This window comes from Pelodiscus sinensis, chromosome 1 (genome assembly GCF_052426305.1).
Source record: "Pelodiscus sinensis isolate ZL-2025 chromosome 1, ASM5242630v1, whole genome shotgun sequence".
In the NCBI taxonomy this organism is placed as follows: Eukaryota; Metazoa; Chordata; order Testudines; family Trionychidae; genus Pelodiscus; species Pelodiscus sinensis.
The window spans coordinates 206169687-206182143 of NC_143052.1; the positions used below are offsets into that span (position 1 = coordinate 206169687).

The 12457-nt window shown below is 39.0% G+C and overlaps 1 protein-coding gene across 6 annotated transcripts in view; it reads left to right on the forward strand.

Annotated features, from left to right (window-relative positions):
- The window catches only part of TAB3 (TGF-beta activated kinase 1 (MAP3K7) binding protein 3), a 76037-nt gene extending 65580 nt beyond the window's left edge, over positions 1 to 10457 (forward strand). For 5 of the 6 annotated variants that reach the window (XM_075913268.2, XM_075913272.2, XM_075913271.2 and 2 more), the window contains 2 exons: positions 1353 to 1436; positions 6298 to 10457. In XM_075913268.2, the coding sequence (XP_075769383.1) occupies positions 1353 to 1436; positions 6298 to 6437 (224 nt within the window). In that variant the 3' untranslated portion in view covers positions 6438 to 10457. The remainder of the gene's footprint in view (positions 1 to 1352; positions 1437 to 6297) is intronic. The other variant, XM_075913269.2, reaches the window with a different exon arrangement.
- Positions 10458 to 12457: the final 2000 nt, after the last annotated feature.

Genomic DNA, 12457 nt, shown 5'->3' on the forward strand with positions numbered 1-12457 from the left:
CATTGTTTGTTTGGGACTGTGATTCTATTTTATAAATGAGTATATTTAAAATAAATTGCATATCAGAGCACAGATACTGAAATGGGATTGACAGATGTCAGATTCACAACTAGACATGTACACAATTACTCCTAACTGCAAAATTAAACCTGTGCAAGGTCCAGCTGAGAATATAGGAAATGTGGAACGATCAGTGAAACGACAGGATAAATGAAAGTGAAGAACAGAAAAACCATGAGATTCATACTCAGAAGGCTATGAACAGAACTGTTCAGAAATGAATGCTAATATTTACTTAAATCCAAACTGATTTTCATCCACTTTTCTGACAATCTGGAAGCAGCTACCTTATTAAGAGCTTCACCTTCTGGAATGAGAAACAGCAGAGGAAGGCACACAATGTAACTATCTCAAGCCAGTAAAATTTAGGAGACCAGCTGAAAATATATATTAAAAATAGAACACTATGGAGGAGAAATGTTCTCTATACAGCATTGAAAGTTAAACTTCTAGGGAAGATGTTTCTAGAAGCATTTAAGAGGAGCTTTTATTTATTTTCAGAAAAGTTAATGTTAGAACTTCAGTATGGTACCCCTAACAAAACAGGCCTATTTTATTTTCATTTCCGTATGGTCAACTGGATCTCAATTCAGATACACAGTTCCTTAATCAGGATATAAGCGACTAGTCAACTAGTTGCTTCCCTCCCCCCCAGCTCCCAACTGTCTCTATCACAAAGAGGCAGCAAGGAGGGCGGGGAGAGGAAAGAGTGCTGGAGGGAGCTGGTTTAAAAGCTCTATGGGAGGAAGCAGGGGCATAGCAACCACATTCCAACTTTGAAATGTACAGGAGTCCCTGCTGGGGCTCTTTTACATTCAAAGGTAGAATGCCATGCTAGTCCTTATCAGCTAATTGAATAGTCAATGGAAATCCCATCAGCTATTCAATTAGTTAATCAAAATGTAACATCCCTATTCCTTAAACAATTGGTTTCCTCATAGGAAATGAGATAGATGGGGTAAAGTGTTATCTTTTTCTTAGATATTTTGGCATATTTAAACATTTTAATTATCACCTGCTATGGGTGGAATACTGCAGCTTTTACTGAAACTTGGTTCTGAAAAATGATGGGGTTACAGGGAGATGTGGCAAGTCTGCTACAGTTTCTTCAATGTACTATTATGCCTTCCAGAATAAATGCAGCAATGGGATAATATGATGAGTCAAAGATATGAAAGATGTAAACATGTAATATGTATAATACGCTTCATACATAAAGGTACTTGTACATATACGTTCTAATAACCTTTCGTAGTATTGTTTATATATATATATATATATCCTGTCGCTAGGTAACTTTGATCCGAAAGCCATGAGCAACTTTTATGATAATATAGAGCCTGGTCCTGTTGTGCCACCAAAGCCATGTAAAAAAGGTGAGTTGCTAAATAAGTGCCAATGAAACCATTCATATTTCATTGTTGTTCAGTAGTTCTCACATTGAGAAGGAGAACTTCCAAGTTACAGTTAAGTGTTAATGCAATTCTTTTCACACACACAATAGTAGCAGGAAATATCTTTCTTCGTACATTTTACAAGCTGTGCAGCTAAAACTCAAACACATTTCTGTTACATGAACAATAACACTGGCACTGGAAACTACTTTCGATCAACGTGTTTAAAATTAATATTAGAAGTTTATGTATAATACTGCTTATTAATAGAAATGAACTTGAAAGTACATATGTTTTTACAGTTAATTAGAAGATAATGTTATTCTGAAAGAACCAAAATTGTTTAAAAAAAATGTGTTTGAGTCCTATTTAGGTTTGGATGCTTCTGTTTCAAAAGTGATTGACACACTTAGGAGCCTAAATCCTGTTGAATGCTTATTTAACAGCATACAGATTTAGGAGCCTTATTTTAGGCCTTTAACTTAGTTGTACTTGAAAGAGGACTAAATGAAGAACATAGGAATATAAGAACGGCCATACTGGGACAGACCACAGGTCCATCTAGCGCAGTATCCTGTCTGCCGATAGTGGCCAATACCAGATGCCCCAGAGGGAGGGATTACAACTGGTAATCCTCATGTGATCCCTCTCCTGTCACCCATTTCCAGACAGAGGTTAGGGACACCATTCTTACCCATCCTGGCTAATAGCCATTGATGGACCTAATCTCCATGTATCTATCTAGCACTTTTTTTGAACCCTGTTAAAGTTCTAGCCTTCACTGCATCCTCTGGAAAGGAGTTCCACAGATTGACTGTGAACTGAGTGAAGAAAAACTTCTTTTTGTTTGTTTTAAATTCATTTGGTGACCCTTAGTTCTTTTATTGTGGGAATAAATAAATATATAAATTGAAACTAGGTACCTTTTTCAGGCTGACTGCTCTGGTCTGGAACCCTCAGGATCTGACAGGTCCCAAATGGAATTTGCCAGACCAGAGGTGGTGGTCTGCTACTCGCTCCGCAGACCACTTTCTCTCCCTCCTGCCGGCCTCAGCTGCCCTCCCTTCCAGCTGGGCTGCCATGCTGCTGCAGCCCCGGCAACCCAGACTGCCCCCGGACCCAGTCTCACTATCAGGGCTGCCATGGCTGCATCTCCAACCCTGGTCCTGCTAGCATGGCTGTCATGACTGCCATGTCCCCAGCTCTGCTACTGGGGCTGCTGAGGCTCCTGCTGTGCTATCAGGACTCTTGCTCTAGTCCCAGCCCCAGTCCTGCTGGGCTTTGAGCCGCTCGCCCTTTTTCAATGGAGCACGCTCCCATCCAAAACTCCCTGGTCCAGGATCACCTGTGGTCCTGCCAGACCACTGATGTTGCCACATGAGGTGTCCCAGTTTTTGGAGGTTCAACCTGTAGTTTGCGTGAAGTGTCTCCATACTGGAGAATTACTGCTCGGCATGCTAGTACATGTGAAAAAAATCAAAACTCTTTTTAAGAGACAAAATATACATTTAGGAGCCTAACTTCAGGTATCCATATAAGAACTCTGGGGACTTGTAGAAAAAACCTTAGTACAGGCAGTCCCCGAGTTACGCGGATCCGACTTATGTCGGATCCGGACTTACGAACGGGGCTTTCTCACCCCAGAGCTCGCAGGCAACGGGACCGCCCAGAGCACAGCGGTCCCGCCACCTCGACCTCCGGGGTGAGAGAAGCTGCTCCGGGTGCCCCTGGTCTGCTGGGGACCCTCTCCAGCAGACCAGGGACACCTGGAGCAAAGCGGGGGTGGCGGAGGGGTCCCGCGCCTCCCCGGCTTTGCTCCAGGTGTCCCTGGTCTGCTGGAGACGGTCCCCAGCAGACCAGGGGCACCGGGAGCAAAGCTGGGAAGGCGGAGGGGTCCCGCGCCTCTGAGGCTTTGCTCTGGCAAAGCCTCAGCAGCGCGGCACTCCACCGCCGCTGCGGCTTTGCTCCCCATGTCCCTGGTTTGCTGGGGGGGGGCAGCTAGTGCGCCCCCCTCCCACCCCAGCAGACCAGGCTTTTGTTGTGGACCCTGGGGTAGAGCAGCTGGGGTGCTGCTGGGTTGGTCCTGCAGCGACCTACCTGGCAGCCCAGCTGTTCTGTCCCAGGCTCGAGATTCAGCCGCTGTTGAAACTGATCAGTGGCTGATTCCAGGAAGCTGGGGGCAGAGCAATTCTGCCTCCAGCTTCCTGTAGTCAGCCCCTGGTCAGTTTCAGCAGCAGCGGCTGAATCTGGAGCCAGTTCCGACTTACATACATATTCAACTTAAGAACAAACCTATAGTCCCTATCTTGTACGTAACCCGGGGACTGCCTGTAAATGGCTTTTTCACTTAAACAGAAGTTGTATAGTGGGGAAAGGAGAGGAAAAACAAAGTATAGAATTAGCAGGAATCGAGATATGGCAGAGTTGAATAATTTACCCCAATTACACCTAAACATTACTATTTTTTACTGTCTTGTGCTGCTTTCCTGAAAGGCAATTCCACAATGTGTATTGTCTCTATCTTTTGTGACTTGACTGAAATGAGAGCAATGGATATTGATCAGTACTTGCTTTTCTATCATTTCTCTTCTTTCAGGATGTATTAGCTAGAAAAGTTGAGTGCCTAGAAACTGAAGCTGGATTAAGCTACTGAAATTATATTAATGTTCATTGGAACAGGGCACATCTTAATGAACTGTACCTGTCAGACCACGATAATCAAAGTATGCAATTTAATGTTAAATGGGTAGTTATCCTAGTGTAGTGCCTGTAAATCAAAACTTTGGGCAGGGGGTCTGATGGGATTTGTGCAATATCTAAACTATATTAGTTTGTGCTGTCTGGGAAATAATACAACAAACACTCAACACAACAGTTTTGATAGTTATTTGTTGGCAATGCTGTGCAATATTAAAAATTAGTTCATTGAACTTTTCAGTTTGATAGACTTGAGCTGTTTTTTAGAAAGTGCCAACATAAGGATATAAATCATGTTAAGTAATTGTAAGAAATTCAAAGAGATGACAATGAAACAGTTTACAAGTAACTTGGGACAAAATACCAATTTTCTGAAAAATGGATGATAATGTCTAATTCAAAGAAAAAATAGAACCTGAGAATTCTTTTCTCCAGCATGTATGTCCTGACAAAGTAGCATGTGCCTGGTTTTAGATTTTTCAGATAAACTTAAAATCCTAAGGTTTGATTTCTAAATGTATTTGATCTCGGGCACAAATTAATACTTGAACATAAAAACCCCTAAATTTATCAATTGCTGACACTCAGCTGCTTCCCACCACTGGAAACTGGATCATGCCCAGAGCACTACTGGAAAGAGAGCACATGAACACCTTCAGAACTCTCACCAAACAGAAAGAAGGTTGGGATGCTTGCCTAAATTCAAAAGTTGTCCCCTTTCCCTTTTGCAAGAGATGCGTTTTATCCCTGGCTTTATAAAACATTTCTGAAGAGCAGACTGCTCTTGCATCACATACAGGGAGATATTGCCATCAGTAAATTACACGGGAATATACTCTCTCTCAGATCTTCTCACAAACTTTACTCCCTCATACTCTATGGTTGACCATACAGCATAGTATCACACAGAAACACACCACTCCTTTGTACCACAATTGACCATAGCAGCATTATACTATCAGTGCTTTGAGGAATAGTGTATAAACATTTTATAGCAATGTGTAAAAGCTTTTCTGCTTGACGGGGTCTTGCCTTATTTATTTTTCTTTTGAGGAACACAGATTCCACAATTCTTCTGCTATAGCTTTCTGTATGCTAGTTCTATGGAATTTATCACTGATTAAAGGCATTGGTAGGGGAAGATTTGTGGAATTTATCTTCATCTGAGGCATCCTACAGTGTTGCCTTTTGGATGCAGGATAATGCATTTTTCCCCTCTGATAAATTTCCTATGAATTACTGATGGCCTTAAATAACAAATATGGAAAGAAGACTCTTGGGAAAAGTTACAAGAGTAATGCAAGACATGCTGATATGTAAATTGAGTTGTGTGAAAGTATTGGCTTGTGTAAATAATTTCTTGTTTATGGGAAGAATTACCTACTTGAAAGAGTCCTACCTTAAAAAAAAAAATCTTGGAAGTTTCTTTGGTTTTATTTTATTTAAATGGGAAAATGTTCTGGCTTCGGGAGTTAGTATCTCCCTCTGTAATATTCTAAAACACTCAGGATATAGGAAGTTAAATGACAAAATAAAACAAACACAGAAGGGAGAGCCATCAAACTCTTCCTAAAAGGTAGCTTTTTAGGCACCGCTAGTGGCATATCTGTACAAACCATGCTCCAGATAACAGAGTAGATTATTACAACACATTTTGCTTTGAGTTGCATGCAGTTTCAGTGAACTATTGATTTATTGGAAATGAGAGCAAAAGTGCATTATTAATGACCTGCAGGATGTCAGATTCTTGCCCAATGGAGACTATTTTTGGGGGTGAATGACTGGTAGATGGTCTTCAGACCTACTCTTTCTAGAAAATTCCCTTCTTTTGATACATGTAAAAACTCCTACATAGTCACATGTATATGTTACTTTGAGTAGATTCATGTCATTCCCTGCTAATCAGCTTTGGACTGCCTTCTCAATAGGTAATAAATACATAATGTATGTGTGTTATACATTCTGAATTTCAAATTCTTATCCAGTTGTACAGTGCCATTTAGATACCTGTAAAATACAACTGAGAAGTACTAGCTAGCAGATGAGCATCTTAACCTTCTCTAAATGTTTGCTAAAATTGCTTGGTGTACTTTCTTACAAAGGCTGTCTGAAAAGCATTTATTTATTTATTTATTTATTTATTTAGAGCATCATACCAGTTCCAAACAGACTCAGCCAAGAGATGAAGACTTTGAAGGGGCCCCATGGAATTGTGATAGCTGCACCTTTCTAAACCACCCCGCACTAAACCGCTGTGAGCAGTGTGAAATGCCACGTTATACGTGAATCTGGAAAGAATCTGCATGAGATTGAGCCCACAGACATAGGAGAAGGAAAATGGGGAACCTTTTTGTCAATCTGCCAGGGCTTTGACGGCCAGCTGTTTTCAGATTACAAGGGGGGAAGAAAAAATGTGAAACTGTTTCCACTTCTGTACTGCACTAAAAAAATAAATGGGGGTGGGATATTCTCTTCTTATCCCTTTGCAGTGAACAAAGCAGAAAGAATACCCAAACCAGAAAAGATTCACTTGTTGAAGAATGTATACAGGAGAGCAGATAATTGCTGCTGTTGAATCCTGTGGATAAAGTTACTGCTTGATGGCTCTTAATTTTTAAATATAGAACTTTTAGTAATGATGTAAAATGTTACAGGTATCCCAACAAACTGAAGAGCCATAGCTGACCTACCTGGTCCCAGCTAGCCGGAAAACAAAGGCTCCCTGTGCTTCTGGATTGTAAACTACTGATAAAGAAGACAGGAAAATGCAATTGTAGGTTCTACAGCATATAGAAAATGGGGAACGGGGGGAGGGGCGGTATTTGTAATTGCTGCTTTTTTCAGGGTAATTTAAGTCTAAACAAAAATCGCTGTTTTCAGATTGTGACTTCTGATGAGAAAATGAGGTACTGTATGAGCCTTACACAAAAAGTAGAATTGGAGGTGATTCTACAATCCCTTTTGTTTGTATGGTGTTCACCAACCAGTGTCGACACTGGTAATTTATCTAAGAACTAATTCTACCATATTACTGATGAAAAGATTGCTGCATGCTTTTATTAGGCCATCATGTATTAAACCTAAAAAGTAAAAGTGTGCTTTTATCAATAACGTTCTCCTCAGACTGCTCTGTAGCAGTATAGTGAACATATGCCAAATGCCAGAACTGTTCCAAAATCTGTTTGTAAAGATTTGAGTTCAGCCATGATTGTGTATGAGAAGTGTTTGCACCCTGTTACTTAGGCCTTTTCAGCTTCCAATTTTGTGAAGAAGTCATGATGTTTACAGCACAGAAGGTACTTTGTACCTCCAATTCTGATTTAATTGAAAAAAAATCATATTAGCTCTTCATAAAGGTTTATTTGCACATTGTTAATAAACCAACCTGTACAGTATAGCAGATGGCAGGTCTCGAAGGTGCACGCTGCATTTGGTGGGGGGTCAGGAAATGTTTGCAATACAATGACAAATACAACACTTGCAAACTAAAAACCATACTGTATTATAAAAATAATCAGTTTTGTTTAAATGCTTCAGTTTGCTGTAATAAAGCAGTCATTATTTGTGAAATCAGAAGTTAGGTTTGGGCAGCTGAATGATTATGATGTGAAATTGTGTGTGGCTGACTTAATGTCAGTAAGAAGCTGGTACAGTGAATTTGAATTTTTACTCTTAACTTTTGTTTAATCCAACATTTTCATGGCATTTGAAAGGGAGAGTATTTGTTTTATCTGTATTGCCTTTCTGGTGTCTTCCATCAATGCAGTTTAAAAAAAAAAAAAGTGAAAAACTGCTGTCTTTTGATTCAGACCAGGAACTGCTTTTTATCTGATATGATACTGAAATATGTTTCTTTGCTTCTTAAATGTTAAACATAACCTAAAATCTATTTGTCTGCTTGATCAATTAAAGTGTGCAGCATTAATAAGCAAACTTAAGTCAAAGGCATCAGTTGAAATTTCTTTAAGTTGATGGTGATTTTCTACTCTGAGGAGCTCATGTTGTGGGTGGGGGGGAAGGGGCGGTGTAAAAATTCCTGCTGTCCAGATGAAGTTAAAAGTGAGAGTAAATTTTTGTAGTTCTGCTTGTATAAATGAAGAGTCTGAAAACACTGAAATGACAGTACGGAAAACAGATGAGCTGAAACATTTTTCTTCCTTTAGAGATTAGCAACACCATTACTTTTGTATGATTTCAATTTTCAGTCCTATTTATGTTGATTTTAACAGCTTTAGTTTCTGCTGGATTAGCAAAAAAGTCAACTAAAATGATAGTAACAGTAGCATGCTTGAGAAGAGTTTTGCCACTTTGTTTTAAGACCATATAGTTGTTCTTGATTTAAAAAAATGCATGCAACCCTTGAATTCTGTGAGCTCTGATAATCCTAAATGTATGGTTTTTGGTGTTAGACATTCTAGTCTGTCATAGCTTTCACTAGCCCGCAGAAAACAAGAGGCAAGCTGCGAAGAGATGCTGTTGGAGGGTGAGAGAGTGTGCCATCAAATGAGTAGGTTCATTTTAAGAGCAAAAGCTGACTTTTTTTTTGTTTTTGAACTTTTCAGTTTTCATTCGTCGTTTGTACAAAAAGTATTGAAAAAAATCTGTTGTATTCATTTACTTGTAAATATCCATGCACAAACATTAGCAGTAAAATAACTCCATATGGCACTCGAATCTTCAGTTTATTAGACCATAGCTTGTATTTGAATATTAGATCTTCTGTTTTAGTTTTTGGAAGCAGGCAAACACTCCAACTGAAATGTAGATTATGCCAAAAAGGTTTTGTGTAGTATTTAATGCACACATCCCTAATGTCAACTGGCATATAAAATGAACTGTGTTTGTATAAAACTTTGAGTCTGTTGCTGTGAGGATGCTGATGTCATTTGTGTTGAGTTAATGCACTACTTATTCTTAATAACAAAGCTTTCCCTCATCCATGTTGTTAGACTAGTACAGTTTAGTTGTAACATAATTGACTTCAGGTATTCAAAAGGATTTTGTTCATCTAAATTAACATTTATAAAAGCTTACTTTGTATTTACCATCTGAGTATCCCTTTCTACTAAGTTTTTGACAAGTTTTAGTCAGACTGGGACTTGTGAACAATATTTCAGGGTACAGTAAACCAAAAGAAATCCTAAACTTGGATATGCTTCAAATGTGATGTAATCATCAGTCTTGCTTGTTCGGGAGGGAGGTGGGTGGGTGCTAAGAAAATACTTTGTAAAGTATAATCTAAGATCACATTTGTGTCTGTTATACGTGTGTGTTTTCCGTTAACTGGGAGGTGTTATGAGAAGGTGCAGTAATTTTTAAAGAGCTGGTCTCAGTCTTAGTACTTTCTAATCATGTTCTACTTAATCATGTTTTCTTTAAAATTATATTATTGCTTTCTTTCAGTTTTTGTATCTGTCCCAGTTATACATCTCATTTCAAATTTTCTGTGGTAACATGTTGACATTAAGATTGATTGTAAAACTCTTTGATCTGAATTCAGAAATATCTGAGCTGAAATTGGTACAAAACAAAATGGAAAACAATAAAGAATGTTTTTAAAAAACAAGAATGTGAGAATATCACAAGTTAGAAATGAAATGTCATCTTGATCTTTTTTAATATTCATTTGTGTACCCAAGAATGTGAAATGGCTTTCATAGTTCAAGAAGGACAGTTTGATTTGAAGATATTTAACTGCATCTCTGAAACTAAAAAATTTACATGCTATACTACTGTGACACTTTACCCCATAAAGAGAATTTGCCCACAATGTGTCTTGCGGTCAAGTCAGTATTGCTTCTATGTTCTGCACCTATTTTATTTCCTTTCTAAATGTTAATATAATTTAAAGTTGGCCATGGATGAAACTTGCCATATATTTTAGTTTGGGACATTCTCATTGCTTGTCTATGAATATTAATACAGGTAGGTTTTTCTTGAATTGTTTGAAAAATCAGAGGTCGGTGGAGTTAATGCAATAGTATAATTTTGGATTTTCAAAACCTTAAAGAATTTTTTAAAAGTTGTTCTTGAAATTTATTTATGGTGACACCAATGTATCCAATCCATATTTCCTACTGTGTGAAACCCTATTGAATTTTTTCATGAAAACAAGACAAGATCTTGTTAAAATCCTGTAAATATGGTGTCTATAGATTTTAGATGTATATGCCTTGAATGGGATTATTACCAAGAGATGAAAATGTACAAAAGCATTAAGAGGTTATGCATGTATGGTATCTCAGAAAGTGCATACTCAAAAAGTTGCAGGTTTCTGCAAAAATAAATTAAGAAAAAATCACCTCCTGCATTTGTTCTCGTGTGTAGTCAAAGATATTTCCAAAATATCAAATGTTCTTGCTTTGACAAAGTATAGCATAAACACACAACTATAAGAAGCTTCTGTTTATGTTCTTGTAAATCAATATTTCTTTCTGAATGTCTGCTCTGTTGGACTTGGGTCCCAAACCTGCAGGTGAGTGTCCAGGGAAAAGATGTTTGAGCTGTGTGGCGTCCCACTGAAGTCAAATGTTTGTCCAGATTAGATTGCAGAATTGGGACATTACTTTGCAGGGATGATGTTCGTGAAGTGTTTTTCTCTGTCCCTTTTAGCAGCAAACCAAAGAGCATTCTAATGCCAGAAGATGCTATTAATAATGGCAGATGAATATTTATAGATTTCTGTTCCTCTCCCAAAAGGCTTGAGGAAAAGATTATTTTGTTGAATGTATGGTACAGAATTTGTGGTGTTTTTTCTGAATGTTGACTCAGGTTTGAGAGTGATGCACCACTGAAAATGTAGTAGTATCCTTGGCGCAGTATCTTTCACCAAATTAAAGCTTATTGAATTGATGTTGTGTGATCTGGTGGGTATTATAGGAATTAAACTTTTCAGTTGATCCTTTTAACTTGTCTATGAAGTATGGTGGTAAGTAGGTACTAGGTTCAATTATTGTTTCTCAAGTTAAGTATTTCAGGTCTAGATAGTTGAATTCATCTAATTTATATGAAAATCGGTCTTAAATAGTGGCTTGCTGATATCTGCTTAATTCTAAATCGAAGAGTTTCAGGTTTAAAATGGGGATTATTTCAAGGTCTGAGTGGGATTTGTAGAAGTGCCCACAGTTGGCCATATTCTTCTCCTGTTGAACTCATTGGGAGTTTAACTTGACCTCCATGGGAACAGTCAAACTAATCCCACACTTTGGATTCCCAATTTAACCTACCTCAAAACTGTTAGATTTTATTTTAGGCAATAGTTCCAAACTAAGCCATTACATGGTGACTGAACAAGGATGGGTCCTACAGGTGCTGCCACTTTTCAGCACAGAGCAATACTTTCCACTGTGGGAGCAACCTGAATGTTTACAGGAAACTACAGAAACAGTGCCCACACATAGAAAACTAGATTGTCATGCAGGTAGAGTCTATTACAGCATACACAGCACACTCATTCATTTGACCTAATTTACACTCCTATACAAGCTTAACTTATCTATACAGTCATAGTTAAATTTGTGTCTGTGGAGCTCATCCTTGTTTGGTGTGTGGTGAGCTATTGATTAGCTAGGTGGTGGTGAACAGCAGCATGTGGACAATAGCAAGTTGCATGTACAGAAGGCAGAAACACCTAGCTAGCATTCCCCTGTTTTTCTCCTTCACTCACCCCCTGGATACTGCCCCAGGTACTTTGCTCACTCCCTAGATGATCATTCCGGGTCCCCTCGGGATCCTTCCATACCTTCTGTTGCTTTGGAAAAGACAGTTTCCCTGGGGCCCAGCAGTTTAAAAAGGTCGGGGGCTCCCAGCTTCCGTAGACACCATTGCAGTAGAGTCCAGCACCTCAGGCCATTTAAATCTCCATTTGAGCCCTGTGTGGCACTAGGGGCTGTGTAGTGCTGTAGGCTTGCTGGTCCCAGCTCTGTCCCTTCCACCTGAAGCTCCACTCCTCTGCACCTTTCCCAGGGACCCATCCTTAATCCCCCCAGGATTTCATTGTAGACTATCTCAATCTTCCCTGCATGCATTACTCCCCCATGTGCAATTATTTCAAAAGGTAAACTCTTACATGACATTGACAACTTCCCATGCCCATCAAGTTTTGACAAAGAAAGCCATGAGGTAAATTTGGTCCCATGTAACTTACAAATCAAACATTAATATCTTTACTGCAGTGGAAGTGTTTGTGCCAAGATGGAAGTCCCTAAATAGATAGCATCAGAGCCGTGTTAGTCTGAATCTGCAAAAGCAATGAGGAGTCCTGTGGCACCTTATAGACTAACAGATTTATTGGAGCATTTGACAAA